This window comes from Canis lupus, chromosome 6 (assembly GCF_011100685.1).
Source record: "Canis lupus familiaris isolate Mischka breed German Shepherd chromosome 6, alternate assembly UU_Cfam_GSD_1.0, whole genome shotgun sequence".
Classification (NCBI taxonomy): Eukaryota; Metazoa; Chordata; class Mammalia; order Carnivora; family Canidae; genus Canis; species Canis lupus.
The window spans coordinates 41989223-42016054 of NC_049227.1; the positions used below are offsets into that span (position 1 = coordinate 41989223).

General features: G+C 52.5%; 1 protein-coding gene across 1 annotated transcript; it reads right to left on the bottom strand.

Moving 5' to 3' along the window:
* Window positions 1-14505: 14505 nt before the first annotated feature.
* Window positions 14506-18962, bottom strand: PROK1 (prokineticin 1). Its single transcript, XM_038538946.1, has 3 exons — window positions 18891-18962; window positions 16316-16441; window positions 14506-14625 (listed from the first exon to the last, which is right to left on the bottom strand). Exons 1-3 carry the CDS (start codon window positions 18960-18962, stop codon window positions 14506-14508), a joined length of 318 nt encoding a protein of 105 aa, XP_038394874.1.
* Between the last annotated feature and the right edge of the window lie 7870 nt (window positions 18963-26832).

Here is a 26832-nt window from a genome sequence, read left to right on the forward strand (position 1 = left end):
TGAGAGAATTTTTAAAAAATCATTAATCAGTATCTCCAACCAAGTATCATTCAGCCATACTACTATAACAGGTATCATGTGATTACCTAGTGCCCGACACTATGTGTCAGCCCTTAAAAATGCCTCCACAGATGAGTGGGCAGGAGCTTAGGAAAGCTCACTGACCTTCCAAGTCACTCAGCTGATAACAAATGGATCTGAGATGCAAACTTGGGTCTTGATTCTTGACTGCACAGGCTCTCAGTTGAACACATGACTCTCACAGCACCAAAGCTCTGCACATCAGCAAAGAGGATCACACTGTGTCCACACTTGACAAGTCTCAGGCTGAAGATGAAGGGGTCTTGGGGTCTTTAATGCAGGACTCAGGGACAGCAAAGGCTCAACTGGGAGCGACCTTGAGAGGGTAGAGACCTGGAAAATGCATCAGAAGGCTGCCCTGCCCATTTGTAAAATCTCCCCACCCTTATCCCTTCCTGCCCCCAAGTGATCTCTATGAATGATATACTAGCCTGTCCACCACCCTGGTCAGCAGAACTTTTGGGGAAGAATCGCTCCCAGCTTCCAAAATTCACTCTACTAGTTCACAGTAGACACCCTAAGCCATGGAAACCTGTGTCCAATGCATCATGGAATTGCCAGGTCCTCATGGGAGAAGGGTAGGGAGGGGATCCTGCCCTGCACACAGGAGAGCACATTATTAGTTATGGGAAACCGCAACAGGCAAGCCCATCTAGCCTCCCGAAAGGGGCTGGAAGGAAAAGGAACGAGTCAAGGTGGTCCCCACAGCGCTGGTGAAGGACTGGGCACTCGGCCAAATCCCATCTCTAGATCACTGTGTCCCGCATCTTGAAACCATATTTTGCTTTATAAATACAGTTTTAAGGAATCACTAGGTATTTAGGGAGGAGGACATGATCAAAATTTTAAGTAATAGTATTGTATTGATGTCAATTCCTTGGCTTTGATATTTGTACTGATTCTTATTTTAATAATTATAAGAAAATGTCCTTGATCTGGGGGACATACTGAAGTAAAGGAGTATTGTGTCTGTAAGTTCTAACAGAGTTTCTAACAGATCGGAAAATATACAGAGAGAGAGAAGAGAATAAAGCAAATGTGGCGAGGTGTCAACATTTGTGGTGTCTGGGGGAAGGTATGCAGGAATTCTTTGTACTGTTTCTGTATGTCGGAAATTATTTTAAATAAACGGGTTTTTTTTAATGGCGATTACTCACACAACCTCCCCAAAGAAAGTCCATATTTATCAGTTTGACACTTGTCATCCAGCACTTCCAGAAGGAAGAGGATGGAAACCAAACAGCATCAGAACCAGCTACTCAAGCAGCCCAGGGCCCTGCTCCAGGGAAAGCCCTTCAGCTGAGGCTGCGGGGACATGGGGGCACAGCCAGCCCTAAATCCCACCTCGGGCTGTTTTTAACTGGAAAGGTGCAAAGATGAAGAAAGTAGAATGGGAGATAGGAAGAATGGGATGGGAAGGTTCTCTGGTAGAAATCAGGGCTTTCCCAATGGTGTCTGCACCTCCACATGGTGCTCATGCATCATGACCGAGCAAGGTGGTGCTCAAATGGGACACTGAACATGGACCTGGGGACCACAAGGCCACTGCAGGACAATGAAACAGAATCACAGTGTCACGTATCATGAGACCATGAATGTTTTGCCTTATAAATACAGTTTTAAGGAATCACTAAATAGTTGGGGAGGAGGACATGATCAAAATTTCAATTTCAAAAACTTTATGACATTGGATTCGGCAATGATTGCTTGTATATGACACCAAAAGCATAGGCAACAAAAGAAACAAAATAGATATGTTAGACTCTGCCAAAGCTAAAAACTTGTGCATCAAAGGACACTGGTAGAGTGACTACAGGTAGAGTGTCACTACCAGTCTACTGGTAGAGTGACAATGCAACTCACAAGATGGGAGAAAATATTTGCAAATCAAATATCTGATAAGGGCCTCATAGCTGGAATATACAAAGAGTTCCTACAAGTGAACAACACACATGCAAAACAAGTAGTCCAATTACAAAAGGGGCAAAGGACTTAAACAGACATTTCTTCAAAGAACATGTACTGATGGTCAACAGGCACATGAAAGGATGCTCAATGTCATTCTTCACTTGGGAAATGCAGATCAAACCACTATGAAATATCTGCTCACACTCATTAGGATGGCTGCTATCAAAAAAAAGAAAGAAAGAAAATAATAAATGTTGGCAATAGTGTGGAGAAACTGAAACTGTTGTGTACTGCTGCTAAGAATGTAAAGTGGTGCAGCCATGATGGAAAACAGTGTGGGCAATTCCTCAAAAAATTAAACAGAATTACCGTATGATCCAGCAACTCTACTTCTGGATGTATACCCAGAAGCACTGAACGTAAAACCTCAAGAAAGGTAACCCATGGGTTTTTTTGGTTTGGGGGGGGGGTTGTTTGTTGTTGTTTTTTTTGTTGTTGTTGTTGTTTTAGATTTTTTGTGTATACCCATGTTGATGGCAGAGTCATCGAACAGCCAAAAGGTGGGGGCGCCTCGGGGGGGGGGGCAGGGCTCAGCTGTTGAGCATCTGCCTCTGGCCAAGGGCGTGACCTCCGGGTCCTGGGATCGAGTCCGGCCACCCGCAGGGAACCTACTTCCCCCTCTGCCTGTGTCTCTGCTTCTTTGTGTGTGTCTCATGAATAAATAAATACAATCTTAAAAGAGAGAGAGAGAGAGAGAGAGAGAGAGAAGCCTCTGATGCACAGACTCTGATGAAACCCACCAGTGGCTTCTCCAGCCCAGACCTAGAAGGTACTGAGGACAGGAGGGAAGTGCAGGATGCCCACACCTGACAGTCTCAGCCAGAGGGGCGGGTGGACAAGGAGATCTTTGCAGGGTTCACTTATTTTCTGCTGTCAGATCTTTGCCTGAAGCCACACGCAAAGATGTCCTGCAACCCCTCCTGGTCCATGGCCAGACTGCACAACATCCAGCCACATTAATTAAAGAGGATTTTTTTCCTCTGAGGTGAATGTGTTAAAAATATCAAATATTAATCACTGGCAACATTAATTTATAATAATGCTTGTCTCCCTCTCAACTTCGGAGGCGACATCTGGCCTGACTGCTTTGAAACGGACACCCACTCTACCGCAGGAATTATAAATAGCCTGAGTTGAAATCTTCACCTCGAACTCAACAGACTGGCTCCACGGGGTGGTTTAGGGAATGAAGAGGGCTGCGGCACCAGTGGAGTCCTGGGTGGGTCTAGCTGGGGTGCTGTTAACTTTTTTTTAAAAGACAGAAATCGTGGAGTGGGGGTTAGGGTGACGGGGGCATGGCCAAGAGTGGGGAGGCCCTGGCCTGTTTCCTCGAAGCTGGCAGGGGTCAGCCTCGCTCCCCCACGCCCATCAGCCCATTTCATGATCTCTCAGCTATTTCTTTCCACCCTAAGCTCTCGGTCCAGTTTCCATACCTGCCCTTTGGGGAGTGATCAATGCAGACACCATCTTCTATTGCAGAACTCACTTAATGTAAAGAGAAGAGGTTCATTCCAGCCAACAGAGCACTTTCCATCCACAAGCTCGGGCACTCATCAGAGTCCATACTTACTGTGCGTCCACTGTGTGCCAGCCCCCACCTGCCCCATCTCATCCGGCCCCCGCAGCAACCTGGTCAAGTAAGTGCCAGTGGGAAGGCTGTTCACCCAGGAGGAAATTGAGGTTAGAGACGCTGCTTTCCTGAGGTCATCCCGCTAGCAAGGGGCGGGCAGAGTCAGGACTCAAACCGAGAAGAGTAGGCCACTGGGGTCTCCTTGCTTAGTCCCTTTCAGGGTTTCTGAAGCTGCAAAATCTCCAGCTTCCCAGGCCCCTTCTCCAGCACATCCAGGGGCTCTGGGATGGGGCGCAGGCTTCCGGGCACCTGACAGCTGGTGTCCACCACCTCCAGGGAAGGTACTGCTCATGACACCCAGTGAAGCGGTGGGACTACTGTCTCCATGCATTAGATGTGCAAACAGACTCTGGGAACTGCCTGACCCCTCAGACAGCTGAACTGAAAATCTGAAGCTTTGGTCCCAGTGTCACCAGGAGGGATTGGACCACCAGATGGGAAGGCAGGGAGAGGACAGAGCCACCTCGAGGAGGGGAGAGGGCAGGTGGGAGATGGGGAGGGCAGTGTCTGGGGGGAGCACAGGACATGCTGGGGGCCCCCATTTCTGATTGTCTCCAGCTCCCCGATGGCTCAGGGCAACCCTGGAGCATGCGGGCCAAGCCCATCCCAGCACACCAGCTTTGCGATGAGGCTGTCTCCACAGGGGTCCGTCACCCGGGGCTCCTGGGGCTTGGGGGCCATCGGCAGGCTCCCCGTGATCACTGGAACCCGCGGGCCCTCAGGGGAGCAGCAGACCTCTGATACCACGGCACGCAGTCGCCTCTCAGCCTCCGACCCCAGCTCGCTGGGCCTCAGCCGAGCCTCTTCTCAGTGTGCCTCCTCGGAGGTCACCATCCCGTAAGGCACGCCTGGCAGGGCAGGTCCTCAAATGCTTGGTCCCTTCCCCTCGCCGGGAGCGAGCATGGCTGCCTGCCCACGGGGCTGCCTCCCAACATTCGTGGGCCTGGCAGGCTCCAGAGTGGGGGGCCCCCAGCCAAGGTCTGCGACCCATTTCTCTGCTCCTGACTCCCTAACGCTCCCTCCACACACTGAGCCTCCCATCTGGCAGGCCAGGCCGCTGTCGCTCCCTTCCCCAGCTGGCCCTCAGCCGCCGACCGGGGAACACACGCAGCACACGTGCAAGACGCGTGTTTGCCGCCTGGCTGGGGCGGCCTCACCTGCAGGCCTCCCAGCTCCCAGGCGTGAACCCAGCTGCTGGCTTTCAAGCGCCTCTCTGCCCCTCCGTCACCCCTCTTTGTATTCCTCTTTCTGCTTTGCCGCCTGATGATGGAAGTTCCTCAGACACAATAAGGCCCCCCCTCTGGAACCTAGCTCTGGACGCGCAGACCCAGGCCCGGCCGCCGCACGCCCACTTCTCTCCCGCCAAGTCTTGCTCGTCCTTGTCTTAACACCAAGATCACACTCCAGCTGGAACGGAGCGTTTCCTAATGGAAACTAGCCTCGCTGCCCCCTGGAAAGACAATTAGAATTTCATTATATGCCTAACTGATTTCCTCCGAGGTCAGGGTGACAAGGTAGGACAGTGCTGCCTTGGGGTGGAGGTGCAGGGAGCGCCCGCAGCCCCTCACTGGACGACGGTCTGTTACATGGACCCTTCATTCCACGTCTCCAGGACTCAGCATTTTGACATCTTCCTTTGGTGTTTCTATGTACTCTGATGCTTGGAAGCTGCAGGTTTATGGGGCAAATGACATTTCCCGCTCTAGGGGGCAGCCACCAGCCACAGTGATACTTGTCTCTGGGGACACACATGCTGTGGCAGGTCCCATTTGTTTTTGTTTTTGTTTTTTTAAGATTTTATTTATTTATTCATGGGGCACACAGAGAGAGGTAGACCCAGGCAGAGGGAGAAGCAGGCCCCGTGCAGGGAGCCCGATGCGGGACTCGATCCCAGGACCCCGGGGTCACGCCCTAGCCGAAGCTGCTCAGCCCTGAGCCACCCGGGCGTCTCTGGCAGGTTCCATTTGAACCCAATCTAAGAAGAGCCAGGAGAGAATTCAGAGCCCACTCTCCTTATGCTTTTCTCTAGAAAAAAAAAAAAATCTGAATAGCGCAGTATTAAGATCATGGCTCATATTGAGCAAACATTACTTTAAAACAGTGACTCATATGTTTAAGCAAGGTATTAAGAGGCACTCAGATAAGATTTGCGTATCTGTGTTCCCAAAGGGAGTTGTTAGTGAGCTTTGCCTACATAAACCTGTGCCTCTTACCTTCATAATATTAACAGAACACGACCTGGACAAACTGTAATTTCTTCTGACACGTTCCAATTCTGAAGAACTGAAGCACGTCCAGGAGGCGCCTCCAGGTAAACCGGCTTGGTGAGCTGGTTCCAAGAGGCACAGGCGCCAGGCAGAGGGATCCCAGCGCTGGCTGTCCAAGATGTTTTCATTAATAAACAAAAAAGCATAAAGCGGAACGCCCGGGTGGCTCAGCGGTGGCATCTGCCTTCAGCTCAGGGCATGATCCTGGGGTCCCGGGATCGAGTCCCACGTCAGGCTCCCTGCACGGGGCCTGCTTCTCCCTCTGCCTGTGTCTCTGCCTCTCTCTGTGTCTCTCATGAATAAATAACTACAATCTTAAGAAAAAGAAAGCATAAAGCAGGCCGGGTGTGCTTCGGCGTGCACAGCCTGTCCTACGCGCTCTGCACACAGTAGCACAGCAACCCTTTAGAGGCAGGTACTATTACTGTCAGTACCATTTTACGGATGGGGAGACTGAGGCAAGTTTAGCAATTCGCCCAAAGTCCCTCTGCTAGCAAGTAGCCTGACCAGGGTCTGAACCTGCCAACTACGCCACCCACCACTGTGCTGCTCCGCCTTTCGAGAAGCATAAACGGGGTAAGTCGCTGCTAATTCCCCGAGGAATGCCAACAGAGCAAAATGCAAGATGACAAGAAAATGTCAAGCTGCCATTCAACATATTTGTTTACTTAGTCTTCTGGGCCTAGCTTTGTGACGGATTTTCACAGGCTCCTCGCTGCCTTCTCTCTGTCAGAAATGTGCCCACGGCTTCTCACTCATCAGTCTTTCTCTTTAGACCCTTTTCATCCTCCCCAGGAATCTCCGGCCCCAAAGTAAAGGCTCCCCTGTCCTCGACAGGCCAGGGGAGGTGCTGGCGGGGCGAGGGCTCCAGTCCCTTTTGAGAACACCACCCAGGTTTTTCTTCCAAGGTCCACTAATGTTTGGATGACAGATGTCCCTGTGACCCATGGGCAACGGGGACTTCCCAGCTGGCAGGGGCGAAGGTAAGAGAATCTTCTGGACACAGGGCCTTTCACCATGCCCCTCCTCCCGAGGGATGGCCGAGGGTCTTCTGGGGCCCACCCTCTGTGCTCTGAGGCCCGTAGCTGGCTGCAGGCCCCAGCAGGCCCTCTCTTCATGCACCTTGCGGGGAGGGCCTCAGTGGTGGTCCAAAGGGGCCTCAACAGAGCTGAGCAGGAGGCCTAGTCTTTCCCCGCCATGGAAATGAACAGAAGAAAATTCATTCAAATGGGGTCCAGAGCCAGAAGGCAGAGGTCTCAGGAGCACCCTCGAACTCGCCTCGTCTGACAGGAGGAAGACTTCCTCGGCCTGGCAACAGCCCACTGCTCTGCCTGCAGCCCGAGAGAAGCTGCCACTGTTTCCGACCCTCATTTTCCTCCAACGAGTGCATTTATTTTTTTTTTAAGATTTTATTTATTTATTCATAGAGATGCAGAGAGAGAGAGAGAGGCAGAGACACAGGCAGAGGGAGAAGCAGGCTCCATGCAGAGAGCCTGACATGGGACTCTATCCAGGGTCTCCAGGATCACGCCCTGGGCTGCAGGCAGCGCTAAACCGCTGAGCCACCAGGGCTGCCCCAACAAGTGCGTTTAGAATGACCTCTCCCAATTTCCCCCCTTTCCTCAATGACAGGACGCTGTCCTCCTGTGTTCTCCAGACTTGCCCGTGGCTCGCCAGAGTCGGCTTGTCCCAGATGGCAATTCCTCTGCTGTTCCCAAATACGCTCATTTGCTGCTGGATGACCTTTGTTGTTTGATTTTTAAGGTTGGCACGACCTGAAAGTTGTTCTTCAGTGACTTGCTGGCTTCAGGCTCCCGCCCAGGACTGGACAGCGAATGGGTCGTATTTCAGCCTCGTTTGCCCCCAAGGTCAGCTGTCCAGGGTATGGCTCTAAAGGAGGCACAAGGGGATCCCGGGGGGGGCTCTGCGGTTGAGCGCCTGCCTTCAGCCCAGGGCGTGATCCTGGAGACTCGGGATCGAGTCCCACGTCGGGCTCCCTGCATGGACCCTGCTTCTCCCTCTGCCTGTGTCTCTGCCTCTCTCTCTCTCTCTCTCTCTATGTCTATCATGAATAAATAAATAAAATCTTTAAAAAAATAAGATAAAAATAAAGGAGGCACAAAACACCCGTGGAAGAAAGAGGAGACTCAGGGCCAGTTCACTCAGTCGCTACGTACAGAGGTGGGACCATCTTTGCAGCAGGCGCTGTGCAGGGCCTGAGGGCAGCTACTGGACGTGTCACTCCCTGAGCGAGCCCCTTTGACTCTGAGCAAGGCGGCTGCCACCCGTTTTAAGATGCAGGCACATGAACCGAAAGCCCAGACTGCACAGCGCACAGGACAGCGCTTCCGCACCGCCAGCGAGGGATGCCTTCTATTATCCAAATTGTAAACAGCTTAGTATCCCATTCAAGGAGCCCTCCGGTCTAGAAAACCACGCACTTCTCCCCAGCCCACAAGATAAATGTCCAGTGAACAGGAAGGGGCGCCAAATCATCCGCCAGCCTGGATGTCCTAGTCCTGTTGTGCCTGAGACCCTGAGGACCTCCGAGCTGCCTGTAGACCCCAAACCTCAGCAGCCAAGCCCTGGTTCCACGGAACACAGGGCATTTCGTGCAGCCGCGAGCAGTGCTGACACGGGGCGGGCCTCATTCTCTTCGGCCTGGACACGCTGGCCACACCCCGCCAACCGAAGCTGGAAAGCTATCTTGTCTTATTTTTACTTTATGGATTTTAATATTGATTTTCTTTAAACAGCTTTTTTGTGACATAATTCACATCCCATACGAATTCATCCGTTTAACTTGCATAATTCCATAGTCCTTAGATATTCACAGTTAGGCAACCATCGCCACAACCTAATTTTAGAACATTCTTGCCACCCCAAAAAGAAACTGTGTACCCACCAACAGTCACTCTCTATTTTCCTACATTTATTTTATTTATTTATTTATTTGAGAGAGAGAAAGAGAAAGTGGGGATGTGAGGTGCAGGGAAAACCGGAACAAACTTGTGCTGAGGGCTCCATCCTGTGACCCTGAGATCACGACCTGAGCCCAAACCAAGAGTCGTCTGATGGGATCTGAGTTTTGGGTACACCCCAGGCAAATTCTCCAGGTTGACTCTTGGGTTGGTCCAAGATGGGACGCGGCAGATTTTCAAGTAGCAATTTCTCCACCCGAGGATTTATCATTGTCAAAGCTCTGAAAGAGTGAGAATGCCAAGTATGGCCTTTGGGGGCCTGGAGGCCTTGGCCCTACCGCAACCCGTCCCCCAGCCAAAGTCACTAGAGGTAAATACGCAGTCGTGGAAGTAGAACAGCGTGTTTGCTGTGCAAACTCCACTCTGAGGTGAGTCCCCAGCCCTGGAGCCCCCCTGAGCTGACCTTTCTCTTTGGCTGAGGGAGGCCTCCTGCTGGGCCAGCCTGGCCAGAAGGGAGGAGTCCCTGGGGGAGACGTACACACACACACACACACACACACACACACATGCGCTCCCCATCCACCAGCTCAAGTCCAGGGCTTAGAGCACCGAGTCCTCCCCCTGAATCCGCTAGTATTTGGAGGCCTGAGGACAGCTCCAGGCGGATGCGGGGCCCTGGCTGCACCTCGAGTCTCCACGGGGAGGGCTGCCGGGCTGGCACAGCTGGCTCCCCGAGGCCCCCCGCCCCCCCAGGGCCAGGCCCACTGGGCGACCTCCTCCCCGGGCCAGCCGGCCCCCTTCCTCTGCCCTACCTTCAACTACCAGTCTCTCACAGGAGACGGTCCCCTTTGGTCTTTGTTCCTGCTACGCCAAAGTCCATCCAACAAGAGTAAACATGATTTGAATAATTGAAGATGCTCTGGCCCACAGAGGGCAATCCTGCCCTTCCCGCTCCTGATCTGCCCTCCGGGGCACACCCTGGTCTCTCGGGGCTCCGGTGGCCTCGTGTATGGCTCTCCCCATGCCCAGGACCTCAGAGGGCGCCCCTCTGCTGACAGAGAAACTTCCAGGGCACCGGGAGGTGAGCCCTGGGTTGTGGGAGCAGCAGCTACAGACCCCACATCCCAGAGGCCCCTGGGACTCTGTCGCCAGCCTGTCTCCTCCTAGGACGTGCTCCTGCTGTTTCAGTCATTCATTCATTCATTTGCTCTTTCGTTCATTCAGTAAATGTCTACTGAGCACAGCTCTGAGCCGGGCACCAGACACAGGAGAAAACCACGGTCTCAGTCGTCCAGACTCACAGTCTTCTGTTTACTGTGCAGTAAAGGGCCCCCTTAGCTAATAAGCTAGAAATAAACTAATTAATTAATAAATGAATTAACTGGGATTCCACTTCAGGTGACCAGAAACTTCTCAGTCCTCTGTGGGTCCTCCCTTCAGATCTGCCAGGGTGTCCCACTGTCTTCCCCATCCACCCCACGCACCCAGGCTTGGGTCCTGAAAGCCAGCCCCTCCCTCTCCCCGTCCAGGTCCAGGATCTCCACCCCAAACATTGTGGGGAGCAGGGTGGGCGAGGCTGGCCAGCCCGGAACACCCCAGCCTCCTGCCCCCAGCTCCCTTCTGCCATCAGAGACCGACCGCAGGGCAGACAGCAGGAGGGCACCGCCTTGGGTAGCTTGTGGTCTGGAGTAAGGCTGCCGCGGGGGGGGGGGGGGGGGGGGGCAGGCCACCCACCAACATCCTTTGTCAAGCATCAGTACACCTGGTACTTGGGCTGGGTCCACCAGACCCTGGGCTTTGTCTGTGATGAGAAGAACCCTGGCCCCCACGCCCTGAAGCCAGCCCCGTCAGAGGGCAGCCTCTGGCCTCAGGAACTGAAGGGCTCTGTGGCCCCCAGGGTGGTGCAGGCAGCTGCCAGTGGGCTGGGCCCAGCCCCCCTCCTGTCCTCCTCTCCATCCCCCACCTCCCCCGCAGGCCTGGGTGCTCTCCGTCCCTGGGTGTCATGCCCCCGGGATGCAGTCTGCTGCCTGCTGGGCAGGAGGAGAGCCCAGGTCCCGGGAAGTGAGGCCACTGAGAGGATAGGCTGGGGGTGGATCTGCCCCCAGTAAGGCTTCTGTCCTCCGGTTGTGCAGCTGCTCCCGCCCTGGCCCCCACTCTTCAGCCCCAGGACACAAGCAGGACTCCGACACCGCCCTTCCTTCTCTCCAGGGTGACGCTGGCGCAGGCATGGATGCTCCCAAAGAGCATGCCTGAGGTGTGTTGCCAGTGCCTGAGGTGTGTCGCCAGTGTTTTCGTGTTGATGGATGCAGATGGGGCAGGGGGCACATTTGAGTGGCCGCCCCACAGAGGGACAGCCCAGGCGAAGACACACGTGACATCTTCCACAGCCTGTAGGTAGTCCTGAGGCCGAGAATCCTGTTGGGGAGCGGGGCAGAGGCAGAGGAAGAGTGCGCAGGGGCTTTTGCGCCCTGCCAAGGGCTAGGCTTTCTCCTTTGGAGCTGAGAAGGGCCATCGGGGAGCCCAAACCCGGCAAGGGTACTGCCTACAAAGATGCTGGCAGAAACACCAGGGTGGATTTTGAGGGAAGAACTGGAGGCAGAGCGAATCGGTTGGAAGCAGTTGCCACAGGCCATGCTGGGTAGGATGATTGCTTGGACTTGGCGGTGGCTGCAGTGAGAAAGGACAGTCGAAGAGAGAGGAAATCTAGACTGCTCTCGAGCACCCGGCTCGGATCCTGGGCTGATGGGGGCACTGGCCCAGAAGACGGCGCCTGTGCTGCGCGCTGGGCACGGGGAGGGGAAGGGGTTCCCATCCTCCTCGTGGGGCCGACCGCCCACTCCCACTCCTAGACGCTGGCAGATGTCTCACCAGAGGACCACAGCAGCTTCTAGGAAAGGATCTTCTAGGTGCGACGGGATCCAGAGAGGCAGCATTCCTCGGATTTTCCTGTGTTCCTTAGGGTGACAGATTGTTTTCCACCGGTGGAAGCGTGTCCCTGTGAACCACCTGGGGACATCCGGGATGGTCTCCAGCTGCTTTGAGAAGAGCGCATCTCGGACTCTCCCGGGCCATCCCCAGGGCGGTCACTAGAGGGCACCAGACTCCGCCCGTCGGGGAGGAAGCCTGGGGCTAAGGGGGGGCCCTGAAGGGCCGGGCCCTTGAAGGCTGTCCATTCCCCTAAACCTGATTTAATTTAATTCTTTGGGAATACGCTCTTATTTTGGATATATTATTCTTATTAGTAGATTCTTCTTATAATTATATTCATGAAGAATCTATTCCTGAATATAAAGAATTCTCACAAATACACTTTTCTTACCCCCATCCCTACCTCACCCCACCCAACCTCCCCTCTCTGCTCTTTAGTCTTCAGAAAAAAAGGAACTGGAGCAGAAGTCAATTATACATTCCTTGGCGTTCTGGTGTAAAAAAATGAGAATTGTTCCAGTTAATTTAAATGGGGTCCGCAGACTGGCCCCCTCCCAGATGGGAACAGAGATGAGGGGCTGCAGGTGGCCAGTCAGTGCGCACCAAATCCTGAGCACCCTTGTGCCTACAGTCATCACCCCATCTGTGCCTCTGTCTCACCCAGGAGGGCACAGCGTGATGAGGGAAGGCTCGGCACCTGGACACCCAAAGGACAAGGGTGTGCAGCCTGGAACCCTGGACGTGCACGGTAGCTCCAGGTCCAGTACCTGAGCTTGCAGGGTGGGCAGGAGGTTCACCAGCTGCAAGAAGGGGCGAGAGTCAGCAGAACAGGCAATGATGTCGGTCAAAGGAGCCGCAAAGAGAAGGAGCCCTGAGTGAGGCCCAGGCGGGGCCTGAGTGGGTCCCACAGTGCCCTAAGCAAGGCTCTGGCAGATGGAGGCAGGTGAGGGAGGGCAGGAGCCCCAGGGCCTATTAACCACAATGTGTTAGGACTCTTCTGAGAAACATAGGATACAATGTACTTTCATCTTATGTTTTGCATTTTTCTAGGCTAGGAATTGAGGTGAGGAGGGGCCGTGGGGACAGTAGCTGGCACTTGGGGGGGGTGCTCCCAGCTCCTGGGTTCAGACACAGGCTCAGGGCCATCCTGATGCAGACTTCCTCACCCCACACATGGTGATCTAGTGGCATCAAGTCCTGGACACTAAGCAAAAGGGGTTAAATTGCAGAAATGGGAGTTGCAACTCATCTAGATCTCACCGGTGGGGTCTCCACTCAGCCGCCCGCTCACGGCTCCCTTCCTGTCTCCAACCCACCAGCGTGTCTGAGCGGCACACCTGAGCAGCACCCTCCCAGCCCAGAGCCTGTCACCCTTCATTCAGGGAGCCTGAATCCACTTTCTAAAAAAAAATTGCACCAACAGCATCGCTCCCCTCACCCCCACCCCAAAAGGCCCCGTGCTGCCCGCCCCGGCCCAGCCCCTGAGTCCCCACACTGGCATAGCAGGAACACCACGGCCACTCGCCCCTCAGTCATGCTTTTATTCTGCAGCTGGCAGGTCAGCATGCGCAGCTTCTGGCGTCACCGCGCTGTCCTGGGTGAGTCTAGGGCAGGGTCCAACTGGGGGAGCTGAGTGGGACTGTTGCTATAGATGACAGTGGAGGCCGGTGACAGCTCCCAGACAGATGGCTTGGCACTTCAGGAAGCCTTTGCTGTCTAGAAAAGTTGCCTCCTCTGGAGTGGGGCCTGTGCAGCCTGGTCCCTGGGTGGTAGCGGCCTCCCCGAGTCCAAAATCAATGTCCCTGCCTGCCCTCCCCTCCCACCTCCCGCCCTTTCCCAGCTGAGCAGAAGCCCCTCATCCTAAAGGTCACAGACATGCTCCTGGGGACAATCCTCTGAAAGGAGCTGTTTGAGGTCACTCCCTCACTGCCTCCTAAAATGTCAATGGCTGATTAGATTACGCTGCCCCCACTTGCATGGGAGAGGGAAGCAGTGGGACCTGGCCTCACTGGTTAACCGGGAAAGTGTGGCCCGGAGGGGCCTTGGAGGTGATGCCAGCGGCCTAGTGGGTGGGCTCCCCGCACCTGCCATGAGGCCACTGTCTACTGCACCCCCGCCCCCCCGGGAAGGGCTGACCTTGGGCCCAAGGCCTGAAACTGAGGAGTTAGTCAGTCAAAGGAAGACGAAGAACTCCCAGATCGGACCTCACAGGCCTCACTGAGGCTCACCCAGGACCTGTCCCTCGAAGCCACGCAGCCAAGGCGCTGTGCTGGGGAGCGTGGCCTCAGGCAGAGCGCATGCAGGAAGGGGCAGGGACAGCGGACCCAGACCCCCAGGGGGGCCGACGGGGGTGAGGCAGGGGCTAAGGGAAAGGCCTACCCTTCCCGTTACCCAGCTCCTCAGGCAGCCAGACCCGGGAGACAACTGGCCTGGCACCTCTGGGACCACAGCCCGAAGCTGGGACCCCCAGGCCAGCCTGGCCGACCGTGTGCTTTGGGTCTGCATGCACATGTTGTGTGTGTGTGTGTGTGTGTGTGTGCACGCGCCCATGCATGTGTGCACATGCTAGGAAGCAAGGCAGTTTGGGGAGCGGGGTCAGGGCAGTGGAGGAAAGTGAGCCGGGCCATGTGGCAGAGATGAAAATCCCTAAGAGGCCACCCCAGGCCAGGCTCCCGCAGAGGCCCAGAGTGTCCCGACTGCAGACAGGCTCCTAAATGTTGATGTTCTTCAAGTCTGCGGAGCAGCGGTACCTGCCGTCCAGGCACCTGGCGCACAGCAGGTTAGGCAGGCAGGGGCAGGTGTGGTGCTGGCGCTTTCTGAAGAAGGGGACCTGGGGAAAGAGGAGAAGAGGGTGACACCTTCATCGTAAGGCAGGTGGGCCTCCGGGCAGGAGCCTCTGGCCAGCCCAGCCCCTCCAACCAGCACGACAGTAACAGTTATCATAGAGGGGGAAACTGAGGCACAGAATGGCTGAGAGACATACCAAGCTCACATTTGTTCCAGAGCTGGGATTGGAACCCTGGCAATCTGGCTCTTGAGGGCGTAATCAGCCACGACGCTGTGCTATCCACACCAACCTTAAAACTCCTCAAGCCCCCACGCTGCCCAGCCAGGCGCAGCGCCTCGCCGACCCAACGCACGTACACACGTACACTTGTTGACTGGATCCCCCTCATAGCTCCGCTACGACGTGCTCAGCGCTGGTGGGTGATGCGGATGCCGCTGCCGTCTCTGCTCTGTGACTCTCACCCTGAGACTAGACCATTGCTATCTCCTCAGGGAGGGTGACAGGGATGGCCATGATCACAGGTAGTGCCAGACCCCCGGGTTCAAATCCAGGGTCTGACAGTTGCCAGCTGTGTGACAACTGGCAAGTTCTTTTTTTTTTTTTTTTTTTTTAAGATTTTATTTATCTACTCATGAGAGACACGCAGAGAGAGGGGCAGAGACACAGGCAGAGGGAGAAGCAGGCTCCACACAGGGAGCCTGATGCGGGACTCGATCCCGGGACTCCAGGATCCCACCCTGGGCTGAAGGTGGCGCTAAACCGCTGAGCCCCCCAGGCTGCCCTGGCAAGGTCTTTAGTGTCTGTATCTCAAGTTTATTATCCGCAAAATGAGTCAATAATGGCACCTACCACATATAGTTGGAAAGAGGTTTAAACTACTAATTGCCAAAGGACTTAGCCTGGAAGGTGGCCCGTGGGAAGCATCAGCATCAGCTGTTATTGCCACCGGTGTGACTTCGGGAATATAGATCTACAGCCGAACCACCTCACACACCCCGAGGCAGCAGGGACTGCCCCGTGCTGTCCCCTCCCCACAAGCAGTCAGGACTGGGAGGGTGACCACAGGAGGATGCCTCGAGCCCAGAAGAACCCGGGGCTCCTGGGTGCAGGCATGCTCCCCCAAGGACATAAGGGACCCCTGAACCACGGGGAGCCCAGGGGAGGTGGCTGGCACGCCCGGTCCCGGCAGGGCTGCAGTTGCTCCTGTACCTGGCCGTTCAGAAGCAAAGGCCTCAGAGCCCTTCGGCGCCCCCTGGGAAGCTAGGTGCGTAGGCCCCAAAGAGGAGGAGGGCCTCCTTAGAGCTTGTGCCCTGGGAGCGGGGCTTGCCATACCCTAACCAGACCTTGGATGGGAGGCCATTCCATGAGTCTTACTTCATGCTCTGGAGGGAAGGTTCCTGGGGGCAGAGGGCACTCAGGACCCCTTGAGAATCTGAATTTGTCAGATCTGAAAGAGACTTCAGGGGTGCTCTGTCTCATGCCCCTCGTATACTTGAGGCAACTGAGGCCCACAGCAGTCGCCCCAATTGCCCAAGAGCATCTGCGAATGAGCAGCTGGCATAACCCCTGAGTCTAAAAGGCTGTGTCATTAGTACCCCCAACTCCACCCTGGGCTCCTCCAAAAAGCAAGGATGCCCAACAGTCCTGAGATGGTACTAGAGTCAGAGTCAGAAAATCGGGGTCGGGCCCCAGCTGTCTCTGGCTCCGTGCCTGGAGTAAGTCCGTGCGGTACCTTGTGGCTGCCGGGGTGACACTCCTCTCCTTCCCGCCCCAGCGGGGTGCACATCCGAAGCCCACGCAGCCACAGGCTGACAGCACAGCAGGTGCCTGTGCCGCACTGGACATCCCGCTCACAGGCCTGCAAGGGGAGACAAAGGGGTGCTGTTAGTGCCACCCAAGGGACACCAGAAGGGAGAGGTACATCTAAAACCCTCGTGGCAGGGAGGGGCTGAGGGCAGCTCCCCTCACCTCAGCCTCACACCCAAGCAGCACATTCTTGCTCCTGCTCCACTCAGGGCTCAGTGGGGGATCAGATCTGCATCTGAGGACCCCTCCAAGCCCCGCTGCAGCCACCCAGTAGGGAAGCAACACTCCTCTTCTGACCAGCCTAGAGGTAAATGCTCAGAGGACGCTGGCAACATTGAATTGAATTCCTAGAGGTGCAAAGAGCAATGATGGTCCAGGCCCCTGGGTGGTCAGTCCTTTGATCAAACTCTCCAACCTTGATCCCACACCCTGGTTGGTGCCTCTGTTCCCCATGCCGGCCCCGCCTGGGCCCTCACCAGAAGCCCAGCCTCACCTGAGACACTAGCACCCCAGAGGACAGGGGTCCCCCCCCATGCTTCTCTGCTGGCCTCCTTCATCCCCAGATAGGGATGGGCCCCTCTGGGTTGGGCTCCAGAACAGGAGCGGAGCAGCCGTGCCTGGTTTCTGGAAGTTGCCATTTGTAGAGAAGCCCACACAAGCCTGCTTTAAACAAAAGCCTGAACTGGGGGAAATAGGCCTCTGAACAGCTCCAGGCTCAGGTGGGGCCACGCGGGAGAAGCACAACCTTTGCACCTCCAGAGAAGTATGGTAGCTTTCCTGAGCTGAGATTCGCAGTGGGGTTTGGTTTCCGTCTTTATGTCCAACAGAAGGCCCCAGAGCACCCTCTGGCTCCCTAGGTGGGCCCTGGCAGGAACTGGAAGCTGCCAACTTGCTCAGCCCCAGGGAGGGCGGGTGGGGGCGTCGGGCCTGCTTGCCCCTCGGGGACACGCGGGTGACATTCGCCCGTCCATGCAGGGCTCCAGCCCAGCAAGGGCACATCTCCCATACCACGCAGCCCCTGCAAGCCCAGGGCTAGGGCCAAGCAGACCTACCTGACCGAAGTGGGGCGTCATTGTCCCCTGAATCCAGGATGGTCACGGTCCGGGGAGCAGGGGCGCATGCCCATGCCGCCCAGCCTCTTCCTGGGAGTCGGCCTCGGGGCGGCAGCCGGGCATGAAGAGTGGAGGGAGGTCCTGCCCCCCAGCACTGGGTCTCCCCTCTCCTTGCCATGTCTGTCATGCATTTCCTCCTACACTAGTTCTCTCTCTCACTGTGCGTTTCAAAGTGTCCTCTTGAAGGGTTTACTAGAAAGATTTTACCACCACCCTTTGGCCAGATGTTGGAGCTGGCACAGTGAGGTCACCTGGCATCAAGGTCAGCCCACAGCTCCCATCCCTCTTGGTGGCTTCTCTCCTTTGTTTGCCTCACCGATCATCAGACTACACCCTAGGAGGATCCAGAGGCTGATTCATCAGGTATAATTTTGCCCTGACAATGTTATTCATGCTCTGGGTCTCAAAAGCATTGACTTGCCTTTAATAATTTGTTCATCTTTGAAACTCAGTCTTTTTCCTTTAAAAAGGAGATGAAAGAAGTTTTCCTTTCTGTGAACATGAAAACTAATGGGATTCCAGGAATCGTTCGGCATTTTTCTACATTTCCATTCTCTATGTAAAAAGTTGAAGGATGCTGGAAAAATAATAAATTTCTCTCTCTCCCTCTCCCTCTCCCTCTCTTTCTCTCTGGCAGCTTTTATCTGGAAAGCTCTCAGGTATTACTCTCTGTTTTAGTAAGAATGGTCCCACCACCATATCACATTTGGGGGTGGTCCCGGGGCGCCCACAGCCCGAATGTTGCGCATCTGACCGGCAGCAGAGCGCCCCTGCGGGGGAAGCCGCCCCCCCCAGGAGAGGAGATTTCTACTCGCGACCTGATGCTTGCTTTTGGGTACACCCAGCCAAATGCTCTTATCAGAACCAGGCACAATTAAAATACGTAAATAATAAAGGAAGGAAAGAATTTCAAGACAATCTCTTAAGAGTAGAAAAAGCAGAGGTTAAACGTCCCCAATTAAAGCTACTAAGATCACTGCCTTTAATTAAGTCAACATGCTGTGTAAATTACACTTGACATGTGGACCAGATTGTATAAATGAAAACCAAAATTTACACAAAAGATAAATCACCAGGTGCTAATCAACTTTATAAAGGAATTCCTTATTACACAATGGGCAATCTTCGTGTTACCAAAGGTCTAAACTTCAAAATGTTTGATGTTCTCCTAATGCAATTGGAAATAAGATTTGATTTACACTAGATCCCGTCTAGTGCGGTGAGGTCGAACTAATCTGCAAGTCGTATGGAACGGCCCTCTCAATGCTGGCTGACCACGGACACCCCAGGCTTTTTCCGGTTTGCCCCCGCGTGGTTGCAGCCTCCCATCCCATGCAGACCCCCACATCCTCCCAAAACCCAGGGCATAGAGGAAGGTGGATGCCTTACCCCCGTGATCACGGCACAGTCCGACACAGTCACTAGGAGGAACAGGATTGAAACTCGCATGGCACCTCTCATGGTCACTTGGGGTGAAGGCGCAACGCTGGCGGCGCCACTGCCTCTCGCTTGCTCCTGCTCAGCCCCGTGCGCCCTGGGCAGGCCAGGCTGTCCGGCCCCCTCCCGCCTCCTAGGTTTATGCAGTCGGATCCAGGCTGCCTGTGGGTGCCTGTCTCTGTTCTTCCGTTCCCGTCACCAGTGCTATTCAGATGATCTCAGGGATGAACATGAGACCTGAATCCCTGATGACATCAAATCACCATCAAAACTAATAAAGATGAACAAACACATCGGGGGCGTTGACAGTGGCTCTAAGTGTCCAGGGAGTGCAGAGATGCGGTCGGTTATATACATTTCATTCCATGGTCTTCTGTGCCTCTGGGGGGGATGGGGGGTATCCTTCTCTTCTGCTTGGGGTGGGCGGTGGGGGCAGCTCTGGCAATGAATTAAGGGATTTACAACATCACCATTTATCTTTTTCTGCTCCAAACCATGCAGCATACAGGATCATCAGTCCCCTGGCAGTCAAACCAACAAGAATTATCTGAGCATTTACCATTTGTTCAGCACCGAGTTGGTGGCCGACAGGACACAGATGGGTGAGGCAGTGTCGCAGCTCCTCTAAAAGGTTAAAATTCCAATGGGGGGTATGAGACAGTGAGAAAATAAGGCCAGGCTGACGAGGTTTATGTCTCTGAGACACACACATGAGGAATTGCTCTACAAGGGGCTCAGGGGAAATACCAAGTGCCGCTTGGTACAGGAACCAAAGGGCAAAAGGTGAACCAGTGCACAGGGCTCTGCAGAGCACGCTCAGGCCAGGGTGTAGCCAAAGAGAGCCAGGAGCCTCCCCGCTGGGTTTGGGGTCAGCATGAGAGTGGGTTCAGGTACCAGTCTGGTAGGAAGTTGACTTCAGGCATGGCCCCTCCTGCTGGGAGAGGAAGCCCCCAGTCCCAGAATTCCCATGCCGGCCAATCCAGACAGAGCTCCCGGAATCCTGTACCAGACAGTTGGCTTCTCTCCACAAGGATGAAAGCTATTATTTGTAATGTATGCTTTGCAGTATGGTAATAGATGTGACACACACCAGTGAATACATAAAAGATGTCTATAGTCAACACTTTGGGAAACTCGTTATGCAAGTTCAATCAGGTTTTTTACTGCAGGACTTTTCAGAGCCTTTCCTTGGCTACCAAGCTGGAAATGCAATTCCTAGTGTTTCCCAAACTGAATTATCCATCAAAAACCTTTTTCTTGGAGTGTCTCAGGGAAATAGAGTTTCCACACAGAAACACTGGTAGGCGATTGTGAGTCCAGAGAGAGCTAACCCCAGAGGTTGACATCTTGACTTCTGATCCCAAGTGGTTCATTAGTTTTATGACCCCAAGAATATTGTCAGTCTCTCTAAACCTCAGCTTCCTCACCTACAACATGGGAGTGATAGTACCACTTACACCATGGAGTTTTGTGAATATTCATCTATTTATTTTTTCATTGACTATATATTTATTTATGACTACTCCATCGAAGGCACTGCTCTTGGTGCTGGGAATAAAGCAGTGAACAAAACAGGGTTTCTGCTCTTGTGTGGTTTTTCGTCTGGTAAGGAGATAGGTAATAGACACCCAAACAAATAGGTTTATAATAAAATGGCTAGGTGTGCTGAGTTCCATTAGGAGCAGAAGACAGCAGAAGTTAACAACAGGTGGTATTTTGGATGGGGTGAGTGTCTCTCTGAGGACACTAGAGAAGACCAAATAAAGTGAAGGAGTGATCCAGACAGGGCCTGGGCAGGAAGAACCAGTGCAAAGGCCCTGTGGCAGGGCCTCCTTGGCCAGTTCCAGGACCAGCAAGGAGGGTGGTGAGCAGGGGAATGAAGTGGATACAGTTGGAGCAGGAGCCAGGGACCATGCCCCACCAGCCTTGCAGGACACGGTAGGGACCTGACTGCAAGTGTGCCAGAGTTCTTGGACGGTTTGGGCAGGGAAGGGACAGGATGTAATTTACACTTTGAAAGGATCTCTCTGGCGGCAGGGAGAGAGTTAAATGAGATGATGGGTGTGACAAGCTTATCTTCATGCCTGGTACAGAGCAGCGTTCACTACCTAATAGTAATTTTTATCGCCAGAAAAAGATGGACCTATCTGCCTTAATATAAAACTCTCCTATGAGGTGAGAACCAAAATAATGAACCTGTGCAGCCCGCCTGTGCACTGTGGCACCAGAGACCCAAGAGACCACCGGCCTGTCAGATGCTTCCCTGGAGGAAGAAAGCAGAACCGTGCTGGGTGCTGGAGTAGCTCCTGCGGCGGCCCTGTGGGCTCTGGGCTCCCGCACAGATGCCACCTCCCCGGCTTCCCACTCTCACCCCCTCCCTCAACACAAAACTAATTATCCCACACGACTGGTGAAGAATGGTAGCCTGAAATACTGTCACAAATAAAGCCAATAACATTGATTGAAAGCGTTTCATTCACCTTGAACGCCGGCCCTTGAGGAAAAGCCAGCTTAACTGAAGGAAGGTAAGGGATATCTGGTGACTTTGGTGGAGATCCCAGAAGAGGTTTGGGGGAGCTTTTGGGGTTCTTTACCTGAGAACTCAATTAAGCAAGCATTCACTGCGTGCCTCCCACATGTCAGGCCCAGGAGCTTGTGGTTACTGGGTCTAATTTCTCTCTGGATCTTGGAGCTCTCCTGCTCCTGCGTACACGAGGATTTCGACAGTATCCTTAGCACACGTTAGCCAGATCACGGTTACTTTGGGCTGACAGATGTAGCACAGAAGAGAGAGCGGGAGGCGAAGGGACCCTGAACTACATGGGCAGGAACCCAGCAGACAAAGGAAAAGTGAGTGGTGAGAAGAAAAACACAATGACAAGGACTAACAATGAACTTGCGTCCCCCAAGGACAAGAAAGCTGGTAAGATGTGCGGAGCCAGAGGGGGTGAGGCAAGTGGATGGGGGCAGCCCGCTGCCCAGTGATTGTATGAGAGGGCTCCGTGCCACATGCCTCGTGACTGGGACCTGGCCTTACTTCCCACTGTAATTGAAACCAATGTCACCATTTTGCAGACTGCACAGCTCTGTGTATGTGTGCCTGTGTGTGTGTGTGAACACGTGTGCAGGTGGCAAGCAAGGGCCACTCTCTGGACCCAGATTGATGCTGACTGGGCTTCTTTCCCTGAGATGGTTTACCTTCATCCACAGAATAAATTTAACTCTGAGGGTGTTGGCGTTCCCTTCCAGCCATGAGGTCCCTGTCTACAAGCTACAAAGCAGTGCATGTCCAGGGACTGCCCTCACTGCCCCTACCTGAGTGGGACAGAATGTGATCACTACCATTAGTTCCTTGCCAATAATTAAGTGAGAGTTGACTCTGGCTCATTTAAGAATGATATGAAGAGGGGCGCCTGAGTGCTCGGTCGGTTGGACATCTGACTCTTGACTTTGGCTTAGGCTATGATTTCAGGGTCATGGGATCAAGCCCTGAGTGGGGCAGAGTCTACTCATGCTCTCTAAGTAAATAAATAAATAAATAAATAAATAAATAAATACTTTAAAAAAATTATATGAAGAAAGAAAACAACAAACAATGGAAACCAAAGCACTGGGACCAGGGATTCTGAACCTGGGGTCACAGCCTCCCAAGGAGTTCATGAATAGAATTCGAAGGACCCATGAACTTGATTAGAGAAAAGACTTGTGTCTTCATCCTCACTAAGGTCTAACCAAATTTAAACATTTTCTACAATTCTAACCGTAAGCCACAAACACAAAGGTATCAGTAATATCTAGGTCCTTGTCATCAACAGAAGTTTCAGATGTTTTCATATCCTATCACGGTTATTGCAAACAGCTCAAAAGATTTCTGCAATCACTATATTGAAGTCATGGGAGTTATCGGACCCACTGGCAGACTCTACTACTTGAGGTGTTAATGAAGAAGCACAGGGGCACCCTGGTGGCTCAGTGGTTGAGCGTCTGCCTTCGGCTCAGGACGTGATACTGGGGTCCCGGGATCGAGTCCTGTATCGGGCTCCCTATGGGGAGCCTGCCTCTCCCCCTGCCTGTCTCTACCTCTTTCTATGTGTCTCTGATGAATAAATAAAGTCTTTAAAAAAAGAAGAAAAAAAAAGAAGAAGCACACATTGGGATGCCTGGGTGGCTCAGTCAGTTATGCATCTGTCTTCAGCTCAGGTCGTGATCCAGGGTCCTAAGATCAAGCCCCAAATCTAGCTCCTTGCTTAGCGGGTAGCCTGTTTCTCCCTCTCCCCTGCCTGCCATTCCCCTTGCTTGTACTCTTACACTCTCAAATGAATCAATAAAATCCTTTTAAAAGAAAAGAAGCACATATATTACCATGTCACAAATGTGTTTTAAATATGTTTAATAAAGGGATCCCTGGGTGGCGCAGCGGTTTGGCGCCTGCCTTTGGCCCAGGGCGCGATCCTGGAGACCCGGGATCGAATCCCACGTTGGGCTCCCGGTGCATGGAGCCTGCTTCTCCCTCTGCCTGTGTCTCTGCCTCTTTCTCTCTCTCTCTGTGTGACTATCATAAATAAATAAAAATTTATTTAAAATAAATAAATAAGAGATAGATAGATAGATAGATAGATAGATAGATAGATAGATAGATAGATAAATATGTTTAATAAGGGACGCCTGGGTGGCTCAGTGGTTGAGCGTCTGCCTTTGGCCCAGGGCATGATCCTGGAGTCCCGGGATCGAGTCCCACGTTGGGTTCCCTGCAGGGAGCCTGCTTCTCCCTCTGCCTGTGTCTCTGCCTCTGTCTCTGTCTCTGTCTCTTATGAATAAATAAATAAGATCTTTAAAAAAATATGTTTAATAAGTGTATTTTAATATAATTGATTTCCTTTGTAATCTTACATATTTTATTTTATAGATTTAAAAACACTATTCTGGAAGGAAAAGTTAAGATGGCAGAGGAATAGGGGGACCCTATGCTTGTCTCATCCCTCAAACACAGGTAGGTAAATACCAAATCATTGTGAACACCCAAGACATCAATCTGAGGACTGAGAGAACAAACTGCACATCTAGAGATAGAAAAACGGCCACATTGTGGCAGCTAGGTACAGATTTAGGGGAGAAAAGAATTGTAGGTGCTGTGGAGAGGAGGGAACGCTGACCATGGAGAGAGGAGAGAGAGAGAGATAAAGACAGAGAGAGTCAGAGAGACAGAGGAACAGATTGAAAATGACACAAGGGATTGCACAAGAAAAAACTCTTCCCCAAAACCATTGACTGGGAAAGGGAGCAGGGCTGACTACTACAAGTGTTTATAAGCAGTGGAGCTCAAAGTCTGAAGTCTCAGAAGTCCGCACCATCGCCAAAGTCGTGCCTGGCGGGCTTAATGGTACTCCTGTGGGGAAGGAGGGCAGAGGCCCGGGAGCAGACAGCGGAGTCCAAAGATCCTCCAGGTCACATGCAGACAAACAGTTCCCCTGCTTTGAGAGCATTTGGGAGATATGGCACAGCCTCTCTGGGACACAGAGTGTGGTGGGAGCCGATGTGCTGCCTGTTTATTAACATAGGAACAGAGAGACACCTGCCAGGGGCAGCAAACCCTACTGCCAGCTTTTTGCTGCGGTTTACCATAAACTCTGAACCGCTGCGTGGTTGCACACATGTGCTTTTCTGGGACAAACCAGCACCAGCCACAGCGAGGCAAGACCCTCCCCCACGGGATCAGCACCATGCAGATCCCTAAAATTTGGAATTTTGAAACCCAGCCATGTGCCTGAGATAAAACACAGGAGTACTGTGCCACTGGCAGGCAGACAGCTTGGACACAAACAGGGTGAAGGCAGGGATCTGAGGAAGCTGGGGAGACAAGATGGAAGATTGTTTGCTCTTCTGTGAAGGCTTTCTGAAGAGTGGTGGGTGCAAACTCCCTGCTCCAAGGATGAGAGAGCAGGGCAATGCCATTGCCAACCAACACCACCCCCATCCGCACTGACTGACTTCAGGGAGCAACACAACCCCTCTAGTGGAGGCTGGAGCCCCTTAGACCAAGCCCCAACCCCCATCCCCTGAAAGTGCATCTTTACTAGGGCAAGTCCACCTGAAAACCAGTACAGCAGGCCCCTCCCCCAGACAACCACACATTTGTCTCACACGCACCAAGTCTGATCATAGAGCCCTGCAAAGCTTCAGCTCTAAGGGAACTAAGATCTAGCATCTTTTATTTTTTTTTAAGATTTTATTTATTTATTCATGAGAGACAGAGAGAGAGGCAGAGACATAGGCAGAGGGAGAAGCAGGCTCCACACAGGGAGCCTGACGTGGAACTCGATCCTGGGACTCCAGGATCAGGCCCTGAGCTGAAGGCAGATGCTAAACAGCTGAGCCACCCAGGTATCCCAGGATCTAGCATCTTTTAACAAGCAGATCAAACACACTTCGTTAAAATTTGACATACAGTGGACAAGGTCCAAATAGCCCCCACTGCAGGCAAGGAGAAACTGCAGAGCACTGACCTGAGGAAGGAGCAGCCAAAACATAGCAGCAGAGGGTACATTCTGAAACACTTCCTGAAGCACCAGGCCCTGGACAGCATAATCAAAACAGATATAAGCTCAGCAGTTTAGCACCACCTTCAGCCCGGGGTATGATCCTGGAGACCTGGGATTGGACTCCCTGCATGGGGCCTGCTTCTCCCTCTGCCTGTGTCTCTGCCTCTCTCTCTCTCTCTCTGTGTGTGTGTCTCTATGAATAAAAATAAATAAATAAAAATAATGAAGCTGAAAAGAAGAGAGAAAGAACGGCATTGGACTTATTGGACTCAGCAATGACTTAAGGCATAATAACATTCATACCATTGTGGTTACAGAAGAAGAACAGAGGGAAAAGGGGACAGAAGATTTATTTGAGCAAACTATAGCTGTAAACTTCCCTGATCTGGGGAAGGAAAAAGACATCAAAACCCAGGAGGCACAGAGAACTCCCATCAAATTCAAGAATAGCCAGGTATCATAGTCAAACTTACAAAATACACACATGAGGAAAGAATCCTGAAAGCAGCAAGGGGGCGGGGGGGGAAAGCTCTGACTTATAAAGTAAGACAAATAAGATTCACAGCAGATCTGTCCACAGAAACTTGGCAGGCCAGAAGAAAATGCCATGACATATTCAACATGCTAAACAGGAAAAATATGCAGCCAGGACTATTTTATCCAACAAGGTTGTCATTCAGAAAAGAAGGAGAGAAAAAAAGGAGCTTCCCAGACAAACAAGAACTAAAGGAGTTGGTGACCACTAAACCAGCCCTGCAAAAAATGTTAAAGGGACTCTTTGAGGGGGAACAAAGGACCAACAGCAACAAAAACTAGACAGGGACAGAGAACATCACCAGAAACACCAACTTTACAGGTAACACAATGGCACTAAATTCATATATATCAATAATCTTTCTGAATGTAAATGGACTAAATGTTCCAACCAAAAGACATGGGGTATCAGAATGGATAAAGAAAACAAACCCCGTCTGTATGCAGCCTACAGGGGACTCAGTTAAACCTAAAGATATCTGAAGATTGAAAGTGAGGGGATGGAGAACCATTTATCATGCTCATGGACATGAAAAGAAAGCTGGAGTAGGTATACTTATATCAGACTAACTAGATTTTAAACCAAAGACTGTAACAAGAGATGAAGAAGGGCATTCTGTCATAATTAAGGGCTATATTCTTGAAAAAGACCTAACGATTGTATTTATGCCTCCACGTGGGAGCACCCAAACATATAAATCAATTAATAACAAAGAAAGAAACTCACTGAAAATTATACAAGAATAGTAGGGGACCTTAACACCCCATCCTTACAGCAATGGACAAATCATCTTAGCAGAAAATCAATAAAGAAACAATGG

What these genes read in the sequence shown, in the direction of transcription:
- PROK1 (XM_038538946.1), bottom strand. Translation starts at nt 18,962, where the DNA reads ATGAGAGGTGCCATGCGAGTTTCAATCCTGTTCCTCCTAGTGACTGTG. An exon ending in ACTGTGCCGTGATCACGGGG is followed by an intron (nt 16,442 to 18,890) that starts GTAAGGCATCCA and finishes CTCCCCTTGCAG; the next exon opens with GCCTGTGAGCGGGATGTCCA. An exon ending in GTCACCCCGGCAGCCACAAG is followed by an intron (nt 14,626 to 16,315) that starts GTACCGCACGGA and finishes CTCTTTCCCCAG; the next exon opens with GTCCCCTTCTTCAGAAAGCG.